The sequence below is a fragment of the Elephantulus edwardii genome, unplaced genomic scaffold (assembly GCF_000299155.1).
Source record: "Elephantulus edwardii isolate Elephantulus edwardi_28Jun2011 unplaced genomic scaffold, EleEdw1.0 scaffold00130, whole genome shotgun sequence".
Taxonomy (NCBI): Eukaryota; Metazoa; Chordata; class Mammalia; order Macroscelidea; family Macroscelididae; genus Elephantulus; species Elephantulus edwardii.
Window position 1 is genome coordinate 8267401 of NW_006399880.1, and position 24395 is coordinate 8291795.

The 24395-nt window shown below is 41.9% G+C and overlaps 1 protein-coding gene across 3 annotated transcripts in view; it reads left to right on the plus strand.

Annotated features, from left to right (window-relative positions):
* Window positions 1-24395, plus strand: part of DPYSL3 (dihydropyrimidinase-like 3) — a 173916-nt gene that overhangs the window by 79420 nt on the left and 70101 nt on the right. Inside the window, exon 8 of one of the 3 annotated variants that reach the window (XM_006893732.1) lies at window positions 14249-14258. The exons of 1 other annotated variant lie outside the window; for it this stretch is intronic. In XM_006893732.1, coding sequence (XP_006893794.1) covers window positions 14249-14258 — 10 coding nt within the window. Of the gene's footprint in view, window positions 1-11867; window positions 12042-14248; window positions 14259-24395 lie in introns of those variants that run through there. One more of the 3 variants, XM_006893733.1, reaches the window with a different exon arrangement.

The window sequence follows — 24395 nt, forward strand, 5'->3', positions numbered from 1 at the left end:
ACTCATGACGTTGAATTGTGCAATTAAAATTTTTAAAATGGAAAAAAACTTAAAATGGAAAATTCATAGTTACACTTGTTTTATCACAATTAAAAGTCAAGTAAATGATATGAATTGGGCTGCCTTCTCTAATCTCAGGGACATACATAGCTGTAGGCACTTGCTGAGATCGATTGACTCAATGACTCGCGTGATAGGGGTAGGGGTGTCAGAGACAATGAGGTTGGCTCAGGATAGGGCAGGGTTCAGAGCTGTTGTATGTAGGGTTGCTATGAGTTGCAAGTGACTCAATGGCACAAAACAACAAACAACTACAGGCAGTTTTCACTGCAAAGTAAGTCAGAGAAACTTTGGAAAGATAAATCTCTTAAAATTTCTTAAAGTTTAAATAAACTGTCTGAAAGAAATGCATGATTAGGCATCATATGAGAACAATCTAGAACAAGGGGTTCCTTGTGGGATGAGTTGGGGGAGGGAGGTGGTTAGGTGGAGAAGACAATGTGCAACAATTAATAAAAAAAAAAAAAAGAAAATGTTCAGATCCAGTATTCATCTCTATTGTCACTGAAGCCAAGTTTTCAAAATGTTTTCTTCTAATATGACTATGACCTCACCTGCCATGATTTCCTGGTGTTACTCTAACAGACATTCCATAAGTGGATGGCTTTAAAAACAACAACAACAAATGTTTTATCAAAGGCAGAGAAATTAAAAGTATACATTTCAGTCTCAATAGGGACCCCTGGTGATGTAGAGAGTGGGGAATTGCACTGGTAACCAAAGGTGGAACTTATCTGCGTCTCGGGCAGTTAGAATTTGCCCGTTGCTCCTTGGGAGAAAGATGGCCAGTCTCCTCCCATGTAATTTAAGGCTCCACAATCCTGCCAGAGGGTTCACTTGAGGACCGTGAGTTGAGTTTCCTGTTTTGTTTTGGACTTTTATCTTCTTTAAAATAATCCCAGGCATTGCTTGGTTCCTTGGTTTGTAGGTGATCCTCAGTGGGCATCTGTAATCTTCACATGTACAAATTAGGTCTCTGTGTCTAATCTGCTCTTTTTGGAGCTCCAAAGCAATTAGATTTAGAACTCAACCTACAAAAGTATGAGGACTGTTGCTGGCTTTGTGGTAAGGAGTTGTGTTACCACCCCAAAGGCACCTAGTTCAAATCCACCAACTCCTTTGAGGGAGGAAGATGGAATATCTCTTCCTTTGTGACTTATTGGTTCTGAAAAACTGCTGGAAGATACGCTGAGCCTGTTCTGATTCAATGGTGCTTAACACACACACACACACACACACACACACACACACACAATCACACACACGCAAAAGGTGAACGGTATATATAAAGAACAAGAATAATAATAATTAAAAAATGCAAATTTCTGTTTCCAAACATGATTGACCACTGGGTCAACTGGCAGCACAGCACAGCATGATGGATGGAGAAGAGATTGAGATTGTCAACAATTACATCTTACTCAACTCCACAATCAATAAGGAGCACCTGATCCAAGCCATGGAAGCACCAGAGAGCTGGATTATGACTAATGATAACAGAAGAAAAATCTATGTCTTCAAGTTATAGTGCTGTAGAAGAGTCTTGAACATATCATCGTCCTCCAAGAAAACGAATAGGTCTATCTTGGAGAGGGTGAAATCGAGTTTCTCCTTGGAGGGTAAAATTTTGAAGCTCTGTCTTACGGATTTTTGGGCACATGGCCCAGAAGGGCCGGTCCTTGGAGAGGGCATCATGCTTGGAAGGGTGGAGGGACAGCGTAGGAGAGTAAGACCCTGGGTGAGATGGATTGATTCAGTAACTGAAGCAATGGGGGGTGGTGTGTTGGAATCAGTGAGACTAGCTCAGGATAGGGCAAGCTTCAGAGTTGATATACATAGGGTTCCTTTGAGTTGCAGGTGATTCGATGACACATAACAAAAACAGACATGATTACTTGCAAAGGTACAAGACTAAGAAAGTCAGCACCTATTTTTCCAGTAACATCATCTGGGCCTAATATGGTGAGTCAGAAAGGAGATGAGATTAAATTATTCCTCACTCTCAATTTCAGCCTGTAACTCTAGCCAGAATGACATTGTCAGTGGATTTGAAACTTCGTAGTTTATGGAGAGACCTACAGCCTTCAGGAACTTCCTTTGCTGAGCAAACAAATGCAAAGTTCCAGGGATAAGTAGGATTGCACTCTTTACTCAATCTGCCATTACTTTGTCTTTGGTTATAAAGCCATGAGGGTTCTTTTTTTGTGTGACTGTATTTCCCCCCCCTTTTTTTGGCTTATTTATATCGACGTCAGTATTGTTTGTTAGGTTATTTCTGTATATTTAATAGATAAACATCTATTAATAGTAGGTGACTCACCACTTTTTTATTCTGTGTCCCTGGGAGAACTTGACTTAGATTTCCTTTGTTTGAACTGTAGGTAAAACTAATGGGCTGAAATAACTAAGGGACAGTATTAGGTTAAATATTAATTTATTAACATTAGAATAGCTTCTACACTTGATAAAGGCTATGTGTATTTTTTACCTTAACAATGCTTATATTTGAGAACAATTTTCCCTCCTTCCACTCTTCAAGGTAGAGCCAAGGGGAAAAATGCTCTGACAAGTTATTGTAATAAATTATGTAGACCTGTGTTCTGTGTGTGTGTTTTTTTTTAAGTTTAGAATACTTTTAACAAAATAGCATAAATAATTAAGCAATAATTTTATGTATCTTTGAGACCGAAGACAGAGACTGTTCTAGATTGCCCCCTCTACCTAATCAACTCTTTTTCTCCCTAAGGATTCTACTCTATTCCAATCATTATATAAGAGCTAGGGAATGCAAAGATGAATAAGACATCACTAGTTTAGCAAATAATAATCAAATTAGCTCTGAAATCTAGAGTCAGTTTTCTCTATATCAGTAATAGATGAATGGGACCTTCTAAGAATCAAATACCTATGCACATTCAAAAACTTCTCCATCAGGGTAAAAAGGGAAGCCACAGATGGGGAAAAAAATATATTTGGTAATGACATGTCAGATAGGGACTTATATCTAGAATTTATACAATACTCAAGCACCACAACAAGATAAAGGTAAACAACCCAATTGAAAAATGGACCCAGCATATGAACAGACACTTCACCAAAGAAGACACTCAGATGGCCAACAAATACATGAAGAAATGTTCAAAATCCCTAGCTCTAAGAGAGATGTAAATCAAAACAACTCTGAGACATCACCTCACCCCAGTAAGAATAGGGAAATTTAACAGAATAGCAAACATCAAATGCTGGCGAGGTTGTGGAGAAACTCTAACCCTTATTCACTGTTGGTGGGAGTGTAAAATGGTGCAACCACTGTGGAAGGCTGTATGGCGCTTTCTCAAAAAGCTGCAAACAGAGATACCATTTGATCCAGCAATTCCACTACTGGGAATATACCCCAAAGAAACCAGAACCACCACCCAAGCAGATACATGCACACCTAAGTTTATCGCACCTTTGTTCACAATAGCAAAGACTTGGAAACAACCTAAGTGCTCATCAACAAACGAATGGATAGAGATGCTGTGGTATATTCACACAATGAAATACTACGCTGCATTGAAAAACAAGGAACACATGATATATTGTACAAAATGGGTGACCCTGGAGGACATTATGCTGAATCAAATATCTCAGTAACAAAAGGACAAATACTGCATAGTGCCACTGTTGTAAAATGGGACTGATATTGGGGTTAGGGAAAGACTGAGAAAGATGGGATAAATAATGTATACTGCATTGAAACAGATAAGGGAGAGAACTGTTTAAAAGGGATATTTGATTAGGTATAATTGTCATGTCAGGAGTCCAGAATGAAGGCTGCATAGTGGAGTGGACTTTGGGGGAGGGATTGTATAAGAATGAAATAATTTTTCTTTTACTTTTCAAAGAGAAGAGTGAACTGGTGGGGGGCGGGGGGAGGTTGGTCAGGGAGAAAAGTGCAACAATGAATGAATGGAAATCCAAAGTCTCTGTAAAATGACATTAAAATTAAGAAAAAAATAAAATAATAATAAAAACAAAAAAAAAGATATACCTTCATCCTTTGTGTCCCTTAGGTTAAAAGATTCAGTGACTCCTTTATTTTTCTCATACCACAAACAAATCTATGGACTGTCAGATGCATAAAAATATGTCTTGGATGAAATACAGTTAAAATGATTCTTAGAAGTGAGGGTTGTTATTTTTTGTTGTCAAATTGACTCTTATCACTAGGCCACCAGAGTCCTATGACTCATAGTGACCCTATATACAAAAGCTCCAAAGCCTGTCCTATCCTGAGTCACTCTCACTGACTCCAAGACACCTACTGCCATTGTCACAGTTACTGTCTCAATCTATCTCATTCAAGGTCTTCCCCTCCTACACTGTCCCTCCATCCTTCCAAGAAAGATGTTCTTCTCCAGGGAGCAAAGAGGATGACTAAACTTCATCTCAAATACTGTAGTCATATTGTTAGGAAGACCAATTTCTAGAGAAAGGATATCATGGTTGATAAAACAGAAGGAGAGATGAACTGCTAAAGTAGCCGAACCAATGTACCCAAACCTAACAACAATTATAAGGATGATGCATGGCATTGTGTAGTTCTGCATTCTGTTTTACTTACAGCCGTTATGAGGTGGGTCCTACTTGACAGCATCTAACAACAACAACTACTACTACTACTACTACTACTTCCTGAAATATTTCAGTGTAGATCAATTCTTTTAGGTATAGTGATTCTGTGTATTCTGCCCATCTTCTCTTGCTGCTGCTTGGATTAGTGAAGACTTTGTCCGTAGTACCTCAGTATTTCACCTCATGGCTTGAATTTGTTCTTCAGTTCTTTCAACTTGAGAAATGCAGAGCAAATTCTTCCCTTTTTATTCTCCACCTCTAGCTATTTTCACATGCTTTTATCATTGTCTTCTCAGTCTACCCTTTGACAACTTATATTTATCTTTTTTACTTCAATATCTATCCCCTTTGTTTTGGCTTCTCGATATGCTCTAGTGCAATTTTCAGAGTCTTTTCTTTTTTGCCTATGTAATGACCTTTTGCTTTCCTCATGGATCATTTCCTTGATGTCTTCACACAACTTATCTGGTCTATAGTCATTAGTGCTCAATGCCTCATACCTATTCTTGAGATAATTTATAAATTCAGGTGGAATAGAGTCAAGGTCACATTTTGGTTTCTGTGAACTAGCTGTAATTTTTTTTTTCAGCTGCAGTTTGGGCTTTAGTGTGTCAGAGATGGTGAGGCGGGCACAGGACAGGGTTCAGGCTGGCTGTTCACAGGATTGCTATGAGTCATACTTGATTCGATGACACCTAACAACAATAGCTGTAATTTATGGTCTGTTCCACAGTCAGCACTTGGCCTGGTTTTGACCGCTGATACTGAGCTCCAGTGAGTCTTTCTACAGATGCACTTAGTCTGATTCCTGTATAATCCATCAGTGAAGTCCATGTGTATAGTCACTGTTTGTGTTTCTTGAAAATGATATCTGTGATGAATGAGAAGGTGGGTTATATGAAGAATAATGTGGTGCCAGGATCAAGGAGGACTAATCAACAGCCTGTACGGTGCAAATGATACAACCTGACATGCTGAAAGTGAGGAGGACTTGAAAAGCTTGCTGCAGTGGATCAAAGATGACAACTTTCACTATGGACTACATCTCAACATCAAAAAAAGCAAAAATCCTCAACACTAGATCAACAGGCAACATAGTGATAGGAGAAAAGGTTGAAATTGTCAACAATTTCTTCTTATTTGGATTCAAAGTTAACATCCTTGATTGCAATAGCCAACAGATCAAAAGATGTAGTCAAAGTCTGCTGCCAGAGACCCTTCTGAATTACTGAGGTGCACTGATGTACGTTTGAAGACTAAGATCAACCTGATTCAGCCCATGATCTTTTCAGTCACTTGCTAAGCATCTGAAAGCTGGAAAATAAATAAGGATGAGAGAAGAAGAATTGATGCCTTTGAATTGTGGTTGTTGGAGAAGAGTGCAGACCAAAAGAACAAACACATATGCCTTGGAAAAGGGGCAGCCAGAGTGCTCCTTGGAGGCAAGGATGACAGCACTTTTTGCCTCACTGACTTTTGGCATGTTGTTTGTAAGGAGGGCCCATTCCTTGGAAAGGGACATCATGCTTGGACAGGTGGAGGCTCAGTGAAAGACAGGAAAACCCTCCACAAGATGGATTGACACAGTGCAGCAACGGGCTCAAGTGTGTCAAAGATGGTCAGGATGGTACAGGACAGTGTTCAGATCTGTCGATCACAGGGATGCGATGAGTCATACTCAACAGCACCTAACAACAACCACAACAAACAACAACATCAAATTCATCAGAAAAGCTGCTGACTTTACCTTGAAATATATCCAGTATCAGATCATTTCTCATTGCTTCCGCTCCTACCATTTGACTTCTTGACTTCTGCTTCCATAGGTGTTGGCTGTGGATCCAAGTAAAATGAAATCTTTTATAACTTCAGAATATTCAGTCCCAGATCTTTATGCTCAGAAGAAGCTCAGGAGAGAAAGACCTCAGATGAGATGAATTGATACAGTAACTGGGGCAATGGGGATAGGTGTGTCGGAGTCAGTGAGGCTGGCTCAGGACAGGGCCAGCTTCAGAGCTGCTCTACATAGGGTCTCTCCGGGTTGCAGACGACTCTACTGCACCTAACAACAACATTATGGTGTTGTTTATTACTTGCTGTTAGTATTTCAGTTTCCTTTATGTGGAGATATAATTCATGCAGAAGGCCATTTCTTTGATGTTCTTCATTGAGCCCAAGTCACTTTCAGCAAGCAGCTTTGTGCCATCTGCATATTTCAGGTTGTAAATATATCTTCCTCCAATGCCACATTTCCTCTGGGGCCTGGAATTGAGATTTCCTTTAAAGGGTATACCCCAAGGAACAGCTGGGTCAAATTCTATCCTAATTGAGGTGTGTGCCAGACATGTCATATTTAACTGAGGGCTTCTTTCTGCCCTTCACTTTCTTCCTTGCTGGAGATGACTGCAGGGTCTGGTCTTGGAGTCAGGGTAACAGCCGCAGCTTGCTATGGCGGGGAGTGGAGGTGAGGATAGGATGGGAAGTATCCAGTAGGATCTTCTGATCTTTTCTTGAGAATGCTGCTGCTATCTTTATCTTGTCTTAGATAATCTTGATTTCTCTTATTTATCTTTGCCAGAGGTGGGAAACACTCTATATACAACTTTTGACCCCTCTTGTTTTGCTGGCACAAAGTAGAGGGTTGCTATGAGTTGTAGTGGACTGGAGGGTACCTAACAAAGGTAACTGTGCAAAAGCCGAACCCTAAGAGTGCACTGCATTTCTGTCCCATTCTTCTTGTTGGGTTTTGGATGCTGTAATGTTCCCCGTCAAAATGTTGAGTCTATAGCCCAGAGAGACTCTCAAAACTTGAGGAGTGTTGTACTATTTCTCTTTTTCTTCTCTGCTAACAGCAGAGAGGAAGCCAAGGTATAGCCCTATATTGGTGTCAGTTGTTATCCATGAACTCAGGTTTAAATCACTGGAGCCTTTGATTACAAATAAGGCTCCAGGTTCTAAGAAGTAGAGAGAGAGGCAGGATCCTTTATTAGGTGACTTTGCCAGTAGGAAAAATCAGCAGCAAAGCATGCTAAGTTTCAGGGTTTCCCCAGATCTCCTCCTGATGAGTATGCAATGTTTAAGAAAAACACAGGCTGAGGGGCAAAAAGAGGTAGGCTTGCAGATTGTTCATAAAGAAACTTTTTGTTAAATGTCTTGTCAGGTGCTAGTTATCACTTCATCAGTCTGGAAACTTTAAGGCTTTATCTTTTCCTGATATCCAAATGTTTTTCTGAAGGTTCTCTTGGACTAAGTGGAAATTCCAAGTATTCCTATCTTAATAAAGAAGATGAGTTTACAGTTAATTATTAAAGGTTACTTAGAAGATGAAAGAATGGATTTAGGACTTTTCAGCACACAATAAATTGTGTGAATATTGTAAGAGTGAGAGTAATGAAGAAGGAGGCACTCCAGTAGTCCAGGTGGGAGGTAACAGGGGCTTCTTTTTGTTGTTAAGTGCCATTGAGTCAACTGGGATCATAGTGATCTTACACACAACAGCTCTGAACCCTGCTCTATCCTGAGTCAATCCCACTGTCTCTGACACACCTACCATTATTATACTAGTTATTGTGTCAGTCCATCTCATTTGAGATCTTCCTCTCCTGTGCTCTCTCAGCTGTTCAAAGCATTATATCCTTTTCCAAAGACTGTCCCTTCCTGCCTACATGTCCACAGTATGTCAAAATCCTTGCCTCCATGGAGTAGCTTGGTTTCACCCTTTTCAGGATGAACTGGATACTCTTCTCTAGCACCACAACTCAAAGGTATCAATTCTTCTTCTAACCGCTTTTGTTATTGTCTAGCTATCTAATGCATAGAAAATAATTGAGAGTGCCATAGCCTGGATCAAGCACACCTTAGTCTCTAGGCTGACATCCTTGCTCTCCAGTACTCTGGAGAGGTCCCTGATAGCAGATTTTCCCAATGCAATTAATCTTTTCACTTCTGAATGACTACTGGTGCCAAGAATGTTGATTGTGGAACTGAACAATGTGAAATTGTTCACAGTCTCAATCTCAAACTTTTCTCCATCTGTCATGATACTGCCAGTTGACTCAGTGGTTAAAATCTTTGTTTTCTTGATGTTGCGCTTCAGTCCATATTCCAAACTACAGTCCTTCACTCTGCAGCAAATGCTTCAGGTGCTCCTCAGTTTTAGCAAGTGAGACAGTGTCATCTGCATAATGCAAGTTGCTGATGAGTTTTCCTCCAATCTTGATGCCACACTCCTCATAAAATCCAACCTTAGACACAGGAATAAGGTTTACAGATAGAGAAGAGAGTATGGGAACATTTAAAAGACAACATTTTCTGATAGATTGGATAATGATGTATAAGAGGAGAGAAGTCAAGGCTGGTGTGAAACCCTTAGTATGATCAAGTAGGAGAAAGTAGCCATTTACCAAGATGTGGAAATTTGCAGATGTGACAGCTTTGGTGGCAAAAAAATTGCGTTTCTTAGGGACTAAAGTTTTTTGTGTTCTCTTCATATCTATTTCTCTTTCCTTTTCTTGCATTTATCCTGAGGTCCAGGAACCCAAACACTGCATGTATCCAAGTAAAACCATTAAGAGTCACTCAACTGTGAAAACATCCATTCTAGTTCCAACCCTCTCTCTCTTGGCCAGACACAGAGGCATCCAATGTTGATGGCTCCCTTTCTTATTCCTTGGAATCCATGCAGAGCCAAACAAAGCTTTTGTCCTTCAAACTCATCTTAAACACTTTATTTTGAATTAAGCAGGAGAAAGATGCTTGAAAGAGGAAAGTTGAGAAGAAACAGCGTTTGTTGTACATTTCTGGTGATGCCAACAGCTTGAACTGATTAGCTGGTTATTATGCATTCCTGTGCATTGCTTGTCACAGCAGTCTGAGTGGTGGTTACACATCACAAGTCCTGTGCAGTGTAGTATGGCCTCCTGGCTGAACACCAGATCTGAAAGGGTTAAGCAAGTCTAGTAATTTGAAAGAATACACACACACACACACACACACACACACACACACACACATGCAACCAAGAGATTTAAAAATATGATGTAAATCTACCTAGTAGAGAATGTGCTGGGAATAATTACCCCAATAGAAGAAATAATTAAGATGCAAAAAAAGGCAAAGAAACCAGTGCAATTAAAAAAAGCAAAGGGGGAGGGAAGTAATAATGTTTCCATAGCCTTGCATATTTTTGCTTTTCTTAAACATATTTGGAGACTCCCAGCAAGCTTTGGGTGGTGAAATGTATGGGAAAGATAGAACTCTGCAGGATTCCATAGTATGTAGTTAATTCTCCTTTTTTACAAGGTTCCAAATTTAATCCTGCTCATTTGCATGCCAATCCCCCAGAATGCTTTGTAATTTCACAACTGTTGGCTAGTGGTTTCTGCACTTAACCTTTGAAGAACAAAGCAAGATGTTTAGGGCGTGCCGCTGGCTTCAATCTTCCCGCCTCAACCCCCCAACCCGTGCTTTGCAAAAGAGAGAAGGGAGATAAGCTTTGTCTGACATTCATTCTTCCTTTGAGAGAACTGGAGAGATGAAGTGGAGAATGCTATGAGGGCTGCATTCAGTGTCCTTCCTCATGAATAGTCCCAGCTTGAATTAATTTACTTATGGGGGAGGGCGTTTGAGGGGATTTTATTTAGTCTGTCCTTTAATTGTATGACCAGGCTAACGTATTTAAGGCACATGGAAAGCCCAAGCTGGAGAGTCCTACACCTTTCTGTGGATGCCCTGCAAATCTTTTCTTGCTTAGTAAAAACCTTCTGTTTAAATGATGCTGTCTATATTCCATGGCTGATCCGTGTCCAGCGTTTTAAGATAAGTGCATTCCAAATTCCTAACAGAACTATCCCTGCTTGGTAGCAGCTGCAGTATTTCTATTTAGTAAGGTGTTAAGGTTGGCTTTTGGGAGCGAGTGTGGCAGGAGCCGTTTCTCGAGATAGGTTTTGTAATTTTTGCCTAGCTCTTGCTAACTTTCCTTGGTCATTGTTAAAATCATACGTTCAGTATTATTTTCCAGGATAGTCGGGGAAGCTTCACAACCTCAATCATCACTCAGACCGCACCCAAATATGTCTCCTTTGGCGGTTTGATTTTAGCCACCAACTCAGAACGACATAGTTTAGAGCTCGAAGGCCGTCATGCTTTCATAAGACCCTAACCTTTGTCTATCAGCCCTGACTGAAGTAACCTGGGGATTTTGAGTTGTGCACGTGGCTCAGTATTGAAGGAGGGCGGTGTAGTACTACACATCCAGGCATGGTTGCAGGCCAGGGACAGCCAGAGGCGTGCGCCTCCCCGCACAGAGCAGCTTTAATGCCCTTCCTTCATTCTGGGAGTCAGGCTGTGCAAGTGTTTGGGTGGGGTTTTTTTTGTTTTTTGTTTTTTAATATTATTTTTAAAATATAGAGAATGATATTACAACTGTCACCGTGCTTTCCAAGAATGAGTAATTGCTTGCATTTTCTGATAGGGATTTTCATGCGCGCTCTGGTGACGGCCGCGGGCAGGCCAGGCTGCACTGGGTCTGGCCGGTTCTCGACTTTGAAAGGGATTGCACCCGCGGTCTCCACATCCCAGCCACCAGCAGAGGCGGCGCCCGGTCCTTCCCTGTAACAAAGACCGCGGCCGCCGCATGCACCAGCGCGATGGCGGAGGGAGCGAGTTCCAGGAAGGAAGTCGGGAGCCGTCTCCTTTCTGAACAAGGGGTGGCGATGGTGGGAAATGACACGAGGACTTGGTCGGAGGCCTTGGCGCGTGGCCGAGCTCCTTTTGCCACGCCAGGAGGGCGATGCAGGGACTGCTTTTCCGAAAACCTTAAGCGGCAACATCTCCGCCCCGTAAAGTTCTTGGCGCCCCCTGGTGGCCGCGGAGCAGGTCTAGCACGGTCACATTCCCAAGTCAAGGGGGAAAAAAAGCAAGAAAAAGAAAAAAGTGGGTGAGGCAGATGCAAAGTGGAAAATCAATAGGGATAAGAGGGAAGAGGGAGGAGTCGAGGATCAGCCATTCTTGTCTTACGGGGTCCCAGCTGGCAACGCAAAAGAAAAAAAAAGGGGGGGACCCCACCCGGGCGTGAACGCGAGTGGAGGAGGGAGTGTGTGGCGAGGGGCCGGGGTGAAAGGAGGACCGGGGAGATTTACTATTGTCTCTGGCAGCCTCCGCGGGAGCCCGGGAGGGGGGCGGAGGCGAGAGGAGGCGGCGGCCGCGGCCAGCGCACCATTCGCTCCACCTGATCGCCGGCGCTGCGCGCGGAGGGAAGGCGCGGGCGAGCCGGAGCCGAGCGAGCAGGGAGGGAGGCAGCTGCCAGCGCCACCACCGCCGCCACCATGTCCTACCAAGGCAAGAAGAACATCCCGCGGATCACAGTGAGTTCCGGCGCCCAGAGCCGCCGCTTCCCTCCCTCTCTGGCTGGTCCACGCGCACGCGGGGGCAGCTCGGACCCCACCCGCGTCCCAGGCCCGTCCCCGGGGAGTCCCTGGGACCTGAGGGTCCTGGGGATGGCGAAGCGGTCAGTCCTGTTGGCGCGCCAGGCGCCAGACAGGCGTGCGACCCAGGGGTTTGGGGAAAACAAAACAAAGAGAAAACCCAAACAGTGGAGCTGAGAACTTTGGATTATTTATTCTCCTTTCCTACCATCGGGTAGTCCCCAAATAAGCACAGGGCTCTTGTCTCTCCCAGGACCCCGCGCTGCCTGGGATGTGTCCGTGCTTGGTTCCAGGCTACGGTGGCTTTTTGTTTTAAGATGCTTTCCAAGAGTCGGTTTGCAGGGAATTGACACCTTTCCCGGGGGTTGTAGGCTATCTGACCGCGCCCCTCTCCCTGCTCCAGTCTCCCAGTTCTGCGTCTCTTTCCCACGGCAGGATACTCTGGAGGTGTCTAGACCATCGCTCTCCCCATGTCCCCTTCTTCTTTCCAATTCATATTTCAATGCGTCATATTCGAGACTGAACAGCTAACGTGGCCGCAGCAAAAGTGACCATACATTTTACTTTGTTTATGTCATGTATTCTGCTCAACCCAAGAAAAGATTGCGTTTTCTGGACAGATTTTTAGCTTGGGGTCTCAGGCGCATCCTGTGTGTATGCTGGTGACCCTGCTATTGTGTGTAAGACCAAGACTCCTGGAGGCCGGTGGTGTCATATGCGCTAGGCGTGCGCTTAGGGAGGGGTGGGGAGAGGACGTGCCAGAATCAGGTATATCTTCAGATGCGCCCATCAAGACGATCCCTAGGGCAAAATGACCCCACCCAGGCTCCAGATTCCTTGGAAATGCACTAAAAATATGCCCTCAATTTTAGGGATATATGACAAACTGGATGACCATTTAGAAAAATAACACAGACGGTTTAAAATTTAGAATGAAGCAGCGCAGTTGCGCTTTGTCTATCATGAATTGGAATAAACCTGTGTCTGTGTGTATAGTGGAGAAATGGGTGACTACTCCATCTTTGTAAGATGAACAAAGGAAGTGATCCCTTGGCCCCCAGGACACACAGCAGCTACCCTTGGGCAAAGCGTACCCGCTACTGTAATTTGCCAGGCTTTATTGTGGGCTGTGTCTGTTTGCATTTGTTCCATTAGTCCTGGAGCACACCACATTTGTGATTGTGAAGCTGGACCTTCCCCTCCGCACGCTGGAAGGAGCCACTGCCTCTACTACACTTGATTGCCAAGTTGTTTCTTTTTCTTGCAGCTTCATGCCTCTGTCATGCACGTGAACTGCACTGCACACAGATATGTACCACAGCTACCTGCTGTCCAGCTGATCCCACCCAAGATACACTCCCCAGGGGGAGGAGTTGGGCTGAGTAGGGATCCTTTTGCTGGATACTGGTAGTTGGGTTTAAATCATACTTCCTTTTTCCTTTACCTAGTATCACCAATTACAAAAGAAAAACATGAGGAATTGTCAATACATACATAGGTTTTGGCTAATGCTAATTGTCTTTGCAAAGAGCTACTACAGGCACTTTAAAAATAATAATAATAAGCTAACTGATATGTAAGCTCAATTTTGAAAATCTGTTTCCCTAAGGAGCCCTAGCTTTCGTGCTCTTACACGCATGAGACATGCTGCATGCATGCTGCTGTGCTTTTACATCCAGTGTTCATTTACCTTTTTTTTGAGGGGGAAAAGCAGAGAATGGAATCCCCCTGCTCCCAGTCTTAAGACTGCTATGGATTTTTCTTATTAACTTAGTCTGTGATATGACACCCAGGGCCACGCCCATTCTTGTAGATATTTTTAAGACCACCTTTAAGGAATCATAACAAAATTTATAATTTATTGAACTTGTCTTTGTAACCTCAATGGATACTGCTGTGCTCAGTTCCTAGGGTCAGGTTTGCAAGGGGTGCCTTTTGTTTCTGTTTGGACAATCTTCCCTGGGCTCCGTCCTTCATTCTCAGCGTGGCTTCCACCCATCCTTTCTCTCTGAGCGTGGGGCGTGGTGCAGCATAGCAGCTTCTGCTTAAGAGCTATTGCTTAGGATCTGTGTCTCCAGCAGCTGTGACAAGAGTGGACAGTGGTTATGAATTTCTTCAAGCTAGAAAGCCTTGCATTCATTGTTCAGATGGGCAAGGGTTGGGGCAAAAGGGGCATGGCAGGAGGGTTCTCATCTTTGGGGGCACGGAAGCCATTTGTGGATTTTGCTTGGCTTTATGCTCAGTTTTCCACAAGTAGTAATTCTAATGAAGAATAAAACATATTTGTATGTATTCATGTCTGTAAGTGACTGTGGTTATCTACATACGGAAAAGGGTTGCTATTCTTCATAAATATCATTCAAAATGTAAAGCTATTGCCACCTAATACATACAGAAAATATGATTAAAGATCTAAATATAACACTTCTCTCACAGTTAACTCTAGAACAGTTTTTCACGGCAAGGTTAAGGTAATGCTGTTTCCTGTCTTCTGTATTCTTTTCTGAGAGGCATGCCCCACCCAGCAGCATTATAATCAACTCACTATAATCTGAGGTCCGGTGGGTACCATTTTTCTTGCATTAGGCATTCCTCACTGCCATCCCATTTAGACCAAAGTGAGTGTGCAGGGGCAGGCAGGTGTGTTGTTGTTTTTTTTTTTTGTTTGTTTGTTTTTTTTTTGTGTGTGTGTGTGTGTTTTAATTCATCCAGTTTTTCTGCCCTCCTGAGATTAAAGCATTAAGAGCCTGTGCTTGTTTCTTGGAGAAGTGGTTTCTCTGTCACTGAGTCTTTCCCTGTCACGGGGCTAGGGCTTTCTCTGTGAGCAGGTTAGGTCTCAGGTCTTCATTGTTCTGTCTGAGGTAATGTTTGTGGGTATCTGCCTACCTCAACAATAGCCCTTGCTCCTAAATGCCAGAAGCTGGCATTTCAGGATGCATTAGCAGATTAGGGAAGGGACCTTATAATCTTATTTATGTCTATCTCTACTTCAAGCAAAGTGCCGGACTTATAAATGCCTAATGATTGTCAGTTAAATCAGCAATGAGTGACAAGTTGTTTATGTTAATAATAATAGTTCACATTTAAATCTGTTGAGAAGGAACTGATTATGCTTGTGGTGACCCTCTCTGTTAAAGAGTAGAACGACTATTCTGTAAGGTGTTCATGGTTTTAAATTTTACAGGATTCCTGTGTGGTACACAAGGTTAAATACTCAAGTACTAACTGGAAATATTGATAACTCAAACCCACCTTGGAAGACAGGCATGGTGATCTGCTTCAGAAAGGGTTTAGCTTTAAAAACTCGATGGAGCAGTTCTACTGTATACACAAGGACAAAATGACAGTTTTTGCCAAAGCAGATTATCAGGCTTATCTTCCATTGAGCTACTAGATGAATCTGAACCCCAAACTTTAGGTTAGTTATTGCATGCAAGCTGTTTGTACCACCCAGGGAACCCACTTAGCTCAAGTTTACCAAGCGTTTTTGCCAGACATTGTACTTTGTGCCTTGCAAGTGAGAGGTACTATAGTCATTTCCATTTTATGGATTAAAAAAAGCCCCAACAAACCAGAACCAAAATACCCCCTTAGGAAAGCAAAAACATTTGTCCTAGGTCACAAATAAAAAAGTATCAGTGGCAGAATTTAAATTTACACACTTAACTGAAACCTCTGATTTCAGGATCCTCAGGTGTGCGTGCCCCTCACGCTTATGATCCTGTTAGTTCCTCTGTGTCTGCCCTCACTGTTATCTGGTGTAGCTAGAACAAACGATTTAGAAGAACTGAGGCTCCAAACAAAACCTGGAAATATATTTTCTTGCCTCCACTAACAAATGATCTCTCTTAACTTTTACATTATATCAATTATGCAGGTAGAAAGTGAAGATACTGACTGATATTTTCCTCTAGTTTAAACCACAGTTTAGAGCTGACCACAGGATTGGACAGGGAGCAATCATTTAAGTACCAGTGCTTTAAATGTAGGGAGCTCCGGTAGCTGTAGGGTTAAGGAGTTGTACTGCCAACTTGAAGGCACATAGTTCAAATCCACTAATTGTCTTGCAGGAGAAAGATAGGCAGTTTCCTTCCCTGTGATTACTGCCTCTGAAAACCTGCTGGAGGGTCAGCTATGAGCCAGTCTGATTAGATGGTACACGCAACTCCACAGAGTCCAAAGAAAATTGAAACATATAGGCAGGAAAAGTCACCCTCACAGCAAGAGATTTTGAGGATCGAGTTGCAAACCAAACCCAAGTCTTGCCTGATTTCAAAATGTAACCTGTCTTGGTGGCTGCTGCCCAGAAGCACGTGCAGCTGGGATTTTTAAAAGATGTAGAGTAGGATCTCCAGAATTTCTTGGCCCATCTCAAGGGGACAGATTTGTCCAGCAGACAAATTACACACAACTGGCACTTTTTTCCCCCCAAAGACTTCATTTGCTCATAATGCAAAGTTTGTAAATACAGTACAACAACTTTTGCATGTAATGCATTTTTGCTTTACTGAATTTTGGAGTGTGTGTGTGTGTGTATATCAGCTAGAATTGCTACCAGTTCCCTTTAGAAACACAGCCTGGAGAGTTCAGTCTGGGATGTGTAGCTCAGCCCTCACAATCCTGCATCTCACCTGAAGGCTGTGACTGTGAATGCTGTAGATCAGGGTGGGTTTTCTTTAGAAGGAGGAGGGAAGGAACTTGTATGAACTGGAGGAACACTCAGATCTCTGTACCAGTTAAACTTGGACCTTGAAAGAAGACACAGGGATAGGTCAAATGCCTGCCTGTCCCTAAGTTTGTGCATTCTTCTTGATTTAGTAAGTGTTGTTTTTGATGGGGAAACACATAGTGAAAGAAGAACTACCAAATTTTGGGAGATCACAGGAAGAGGGGTCACCTCACCAAGCTTTAGGTATCTTGAAAGGGAAATGAAGAGAAGAAATACCAAAGATGGCAATGGAAAGCACCTAAGCTGTCTGCCTGTGGAAATCCCAGCACAGGCTCTTTATACTTTGTACCAGTCAGTGGTGATTCTCCACCAGTCTTTTTTTCTCAAATTCTAGCAGAATTCCATCAGGTGTAGGAAGAATTCTGAGTCTTTGTAACTGTGATAGAGCCAGCCATGCACTTAGGGGAATTCTGGAGAAATAGATGTCCTGAGGGAACTCAAGTCTACTTGGAAAAACTGTCAGTTTATACAGATGAAAAAAAGAAAAAAGGAAAAAAATCCCTGATTCTCTCAGTGTTGCTATTTAAAAGTTCAAATGAGGCTGTGATCAGGGAAGTGAACCCAGAATTCATGACCCAAAAGTCTGTAGTCAGCACTGCAATTAGAAAACCTCTGCTCTGAAAGGTGAGCCTTAATGAGGGAAGAATTGACTAGTTTAGAAAGACAACACTAGCCTTTTTATCCCAAGATAAGTTTTCAAGAAATAATACTGTTGTAGGAAAATTCTGTTATTTTTCCTTGCTTTACTTCTATTGCAGTGCTGCTCAGATTAATTTTTACTTTTCATTCCTCATAGTCTAGTGTGGCCAAAAAAAGCCAATTTAGGACGTATCTTCTTTAATATAAATAAAGGATACTTACCTTACTGAATTGAATATTGCTTTCATTCCTAATCAGTTTCTAGCCTAGCCTGACATAGGTTAAGTACTTTTCCCAACAGCTTCTTCGAAACTTTCACCTCATTGGCTTCCTTTCTGTCCTTTGTCCTCAGTTGGAAACAAATGAAATTTGTTTTGGAAAAGAACCAGGAAAGTTCTTTATATCTTAAAGGGATCTCTGTCCTTTTCCGATTGGCATATTTTATAGAACCACTTATGTCTGCTTATTGCATTTATGGGGAGCTCTGGTGGCCTACTGGCAAGAAGTTGCGCTGCAATCCTGAAGGCCTGCTGTTCGAGGCCACCAGCTGCTCCGCAGAAGAATGGGCAGTCTCCTCCCATGTGATTAACTGCCTCAGAAAACTCGCTGGAGGGTCAGCTATGGGTCAGTTCTGACTCTATGGTACATTGCATTTATGAGTTTACAGTGATAGAAGTGTACCCTTAGGATGTAAGTAAGCAGATCTCTCTTTGATGAAATTAGCACTTCAAAAGGGACTGGGAATTTGACTATGTCATCACCTTCTGTGCCCTGCTTACTCCCTTCTCAAATCAATGCTCAAGTTTCCACTCAGCCTTTTCTCCGTGTATGTAGGTGAAAGGAAATGTGAAAAGAATCTGAAGAACAAAGAAGGGCTTTCCTCTTTTCAGATTTTAATTGGATTATCTTCTTTTGCTATCGGATCCATTTTGTATCATATGAAATATATATCTACTTTAAAATACGAAATAGACCCAGACTTCCCAAAAACTAGTTTAAGGGGAGTCAAATGAACCTCTCAACCTGACCTCTTCCTGTTGTTCTAGTCCTCTTGCAGATTCATGTATGACAACTCTTGAGGAATATTTTTCTTCTATTATAAGCCAAGGCATTTGACACATCAGTGGCATAGAGACTGTGTCAGAAAGTGTGAGGATGGTGTAGGATAGAAAAGGGTTCAGATCTTTTGTTCATAGGGTCATGATGAGTCGTACTCTACTTGATGACACCTAACAACAACAACATGCCAGGGAAACCAGTAATGAGAACTGTGGGACTCAGCTCAATGTAAGGCCACTTGCTGAGGGCCTTTCCACACATGGATGGTAACGGTTAACTAATATTAACAGTTAACTAATATTAACTTTTAGAGTTATAAAATGATGTGTCAAGTTCTCAAAACCCAACAATATATACTCCCATGTTACATCCTGAGGAGCTCTGTGGCGAAGTGCCTACTACATTGGACTGCTAACCAAAAGTTTTGATGATTCAAATGCACCAGGTACTGTGTGGGAGGCAGATGGAAGACGGGCAGTCTCCTCCCATAAACATTTACAGCTTTGGAAATCCAATGGAGGATGATCATGAGTCACAATGGACTCAATCAGAGTGGTTTTTTTGGTTTGGTATGTTGCATTCTGGAAAGAAAGCTCAGAGAGAAGAAGCAAAATTTTAAGATTTATTTACAGGATTGAGCTAGTATCATAGACTGGAACCAGCAATTGCTTATCATAGGGTAGCCTCCTCCTGTCACCTCAAGACGTCCACACCTATTAGCTCACACACGGATCAGCGTTCACAGTATAGGAGATGAATGAGGATGGTCTAAACAAACCTCTCAATTGGAACGAGCTCTGAGTGGATGTGATTACGGAGGCTCCTGTGTCGCCCCTGCCAGCTGTCTGAAATCCTGGCTCTCTCTCCTAAGCATGGATGAGTGTAATATAGAAAAGTAGATGCTATTTCTCTGCCTTCTTTAAGTGCAGGTCTAAACCCAAGGCCTCTTTTCACTCTTTGCCCCTGTTTTCCCCAGACATAAAAGGAGCCAGGCTCCCTGTTCCCACTAAGCCTAAGCAAGGCAGAGAAATGTTTACAGGGCACACCCAGCATACTAAGCCAGAATCGGGAGCTCCAGGAACCTATTTGTGACATCTGGAATTCAAGAACACACATCTCCTGGCTTATTCCATATGAAAACAATGAAATATAAAGTAGAGAATGTGATTTATAATTCAAGAGAGGGTTTCTTAAGTTTAGGAGAAGAAAGGAGTTTCCTTTTCTCCATGGAGTAGGAGGAGAACTTGACAGGACGCATTTCTCTGTGGAGTGCAAGGGTTATGATCAGATGATGTAAGGCCTGGTCTTCCAATTCACGTATGTTGTTGTTGTTGTTGTTAAGTGCCGTTGAGTCGCAGGCGACTCATAGCGCCCCTATGAAGGAGAGTCCTTGACGCTTGGGTGCCTTTCATCCTCTCTCCAAGTTCATAGGGTTTCCGGAGGCAAGCTATTATGGAAGTGGATGCCACTCCTCCTTCCACAATTCACATATAACTTTGGGTAAATATTTATTCTTCTCAGCTTCTCTTTCATAAAGTGAGAGTAAGTAAATTAGGTGATCCCTGAGGTTCCAGTCATTGCATGTGATCCCGTGAGCCCTTATTTTGTCTTCTATTTTCTCATGAGTTCAAGGTGGACCCTTCATCACTTTACTGTAAATCCTCAGAGAGAAGTTGGAAGCCCTTCCTGTGAGGGAAGAGAGAGCAGAGAGAAAAATGTCTGAGAGCAGTAGTAGCTGGCTTAACCTCACAAGGATCAGTCAACATCTGTGTCATATATCAGGGTCTTTCGGTCTTAAAATTTCAACATTTTCATCATTCAGAGCTGGGACTAGGTTCACAGACCGCATAAGAAAGACATGGAGAGATAATGACTGATGGATCAATCTGTCCTTAGCAGAATTTAGTGGTTGTTAAAATAAATATCATGAAATACTGCCACGATTCATTGGCTGCCACCAGACTGTCTTTTGAAGGAGGCTCCATTGTTGAGGGGAAATCTGGGGCTGTAGTCCATAGGGAGTTGTGCTGCTAATCCAGTGGTGCCTCATCCATGTTGGGTTGAATCCACCACTGGCTGCTCCTTGGGCAAAGATGAGCAGCCTCCTCCCTTGAAATCTATAGCCTCCGGAAACCTGCCAGAGAGGGCCAATTGTGAGTCAGTTCCAACTGGTTCACTGATGAGGGCACATATATGGAAATTGCCCAAACAAAAACCAGCTATGGGTCTGCATATTCTCAGCCCACATTTTTTCCCAATTTACTAGCCAATATTTTAAATGTGATGGCTACTATTCAGTGGAAATCACCTACCTCCAGAGTCCTAACAATGTCACAGATACTCCACAGATCATGTTTTGTTTTGTTCTCACTGAATTGCTAGAGGAACAAGGTGTTCCTCCATGGCATAGTAAGCCTTCTGTAAATACACACTGTTTGAACAGTTATGCTTAACTCTTACCTTGTAGCAGTAATCTTAAGCAAGATGATTCACCTCTTGTCCCAGAGTGACATCCTCATTTTTCTTGACAGCTTTTGACAACGTTTACTCCTAAGGGTTAAAAATATTTCTTTGAGGAATTAGCAGACATTCACTGGACCAAGAGAAATATTAAAAAGCATGAACAGAACAAGCAAAGTTACTACAAGTTAGAGTCTCAGCTGAGCAGCTGCCACAGGGAACTCGTTCATCATCTGGGCTTGTTTTCTTCTCTGACCTCCATTCTACTCCTCCATCCAGCTTCTGCATCTGGACTCCTTCTCAGCCTGTCTAGGGACCTACTGTGTACTTCTTGCTTGCACATCTCATCTCTTACTGTGAGTGATTTAAAAGGAATGCCTGTAGACATCTGTGTCTTCTTCATAACTGGCTGAACCTGGTTCTAACAAGGGTCAAAGATAGGTCTTTGTTCCGTCTTTCCAAACAAACCACAAGGTCATTAGAGTTATTAGCAGCAATTACATAGGCCAGCCTACATTTGCACAGCCAATTTGGCCTATTAGAGAGCTGGCTTGGAGAGCTGCCAGGAGTTATTTCTTCTCTATGTTAAGGTTGGCCATTTAAGTGGAATGCTTTTTTGTTTGTTTGTGCTTTCTCAAAAACTCAGCCTTCATCCCACTGCACCTGTCAGATTTTTCTGGACTTATATTTGAGGCTTTTCCTGTTACCAAGTCTTATTCTTAGATTCTTTGGTGGGTTGTAGAAGTCGAATAGCTGTGGCAGATCTTACCAAACTTTTCTCTGATGCAAACTATACAATGAGAAGCTCATCTGTAGTAGTAATCACTAGAGCTTATTAATGGAGGAATTAATATGTATTTATGGAACCTAAAACTTTTGGTCTTAAAGCCTTTGAAGTAACTTATGTTTTATATTGGTGCAGCATTTAATGGTGCAGCATTTAATATATATTTAGCATAATAAAGTATCTTTATTTTTTGAGTGAAAAAGTACAACCTATTAGTCTCAAGGCTATCAAATGATGATTTTTGTAGGAATGTTTAATCTAGGAAATATATGAGTAAATAAGAGTTATTATTAATCATATTTTTATAATTAATAGTAGAATATAATTTAATATTAGGAATTAACACCTATTGAGCCCTGTATTCAGTTTTTAAAAATTCATTACTCCCTTAATCCTTAAATCAGTCAAGTAGCTGAATTTCCTTCTAGGTATGTCTATTTTATGAATTAGATAATTTAGAGAGATTAGGATTTCCTTTTACTCAACAACAATCAACACTTAACACTTATAGAAACCTCAGTCAATAAATCAAATGATATATTACACTGGGCAAATCAGTTGCCATGTACCTCTGTAAAATATTAAAGATCAAGAATATCTCTTTTAAATTTTAAGATATGCTTGACCCAAGCCATGGTTTTCAGTTGCTTCATATGCATGTAAAGGCTGGATAATGAATATGGAAGACCTACGAAGAACTGATTCCTTTGAATATGGTCTTGGAGAAGAGGATTGGTTGCCAAAATACCCAATCTTTCTTTGAAGAAGTGTAGCCAAGATGCTTCTTACAAGTAAGGAAGGCAAGACATACCTTAAGTATCTTGGACATATTATCAAGAGGGACCAGTTCCTGGAGAAGGATATTATGCTGGGAAAAATAGAAAGTTGGCAAAGAAGGAGAAGGCCTTCCATGAGATGGATTGGCAGCATGGCGGCAACAATGAGATGAAGAACAGCAGATTGTGGTTGGGTGGGATCAGGCAGGGATGCATTCTGTTCTATGTGAGTCTGAGCAAACTAACAACAATAACAACAACATCCACTTTACCTAAAATCAAGTGAGCTTAAGTGGTAGAACCAAGACTTCATCTTAAATTGATCTAACTCAGAACCCACATTCTTACCTCCATTATCTGGTTCTACTTTAAATTCTGTCTTCTTTCTTTCCTCACCTTTGAGGCTGGCTATAAGGCGTTCATTGGTTCAAACAAGAGTCCACTTGCTTGAAGTGCAGAGTTAAGTCTTTTCCTATACCTTTGAGGCTTAGGTTATGGGAGAATGACAGAAGTCTGCCTGTGCCCTGATCAGCAGGGGGTTCGACTGCACAGCCCTTTGTTGGAGAAGCTGTCTAGCCTTGCAGCCAGGAGAGGTGTCAATTCTCATCATGTCCAGAGCTACTCCACAGAGTTATACCTATATAAGCTCACCACCCTCAGCATTATATAGGTTATTTAGTGTAGGATTATAAAAGGTAGCAGTTAGGGTATTTCTTAATACATAATCTGAATGTGTCATTTTTCATTTTAAAGTTTGTGCTGCACTCAACGGCTTCTTAAATAAATCTTAAACAAGAGTCTGCTGACATTCTGTTTTAATATGCTTCTTTGAAATTCATGGGTTTTTGTCCTTAGAGATTTTAAAATTTACTTTCCTTTTCATGTTGACGCCTGGCTAACTTGTAAAGCAAGATTAGCCCTGTATGAAAAGACCAGCAAGACTACCTCTATCTTGGCTATTGTATCTGATTGACAGAAAACAACTCAAGGAAGTAGGATGTTAAAAAATGAGACATACTGCAGCCATTTTATTCAAGTAACCATTTTATGCCAGGTTCAAATGTGCAATTGTTTGAAGGGGAGCAAAAACAAGGTTAACTGTCTCTTGAACCCCAAGGCCAAGCAAGGATGTACAGAATGGTGTGTCCCTCCCTAATGACTCTGTTTGGATGGCCTTGCTTGCTGCTGATAATAAAATAAGCAATCTTGCAGGTGGCGGGGATTTCAAAACAAATGTATTGTTGGCCTTGAGGCTGAGTTGTTTTTCTGTTCACTGCAAAAAGAATATAACACAGGAATTCAAGAATAAACTCGGCTGTTCACCATCAGCGGTAGCCTCTCTGTGTCTTCTTCTCCAATCTTACCTTCACTGAAGGCAATTCAGTAAATCCTCACCTTACACATTCACGGAGTCCTTTGTCTTTTTCCTTTGTGTTTGGTGTCCTTGGTTTGGGTGCCAAATAGCAGGTCCTGCCTTGTTATATTGAACAGTTTCACCGAGAGAAGGGACTTGGATTAAAAATGAAGATGTGGTAGTAGGGACATGTAGCTGATGTTAGATGGATCTTAGCTGAAAGCAGGGAATGCCCGAAGAATGTATATCTGTGTTTCTTTGACTATGCAAAGGCATTTGATTGTGTGGATCACAACAAACTCTGGCTGACTCTAAGAATGGGAATCCTAGAACACTTGATCGTTTTGATCGTTCTAATGCGAAACCTATACTTGGACCAGGAGGCAGTTGTCAGAACAGAGCAAGGGAACACTGCAAAATTGGGAAGGGCATATGCCAGGGATGCGTCCTATCTCCATACCTTTTCAACCTGTATACAGAATAGATTATC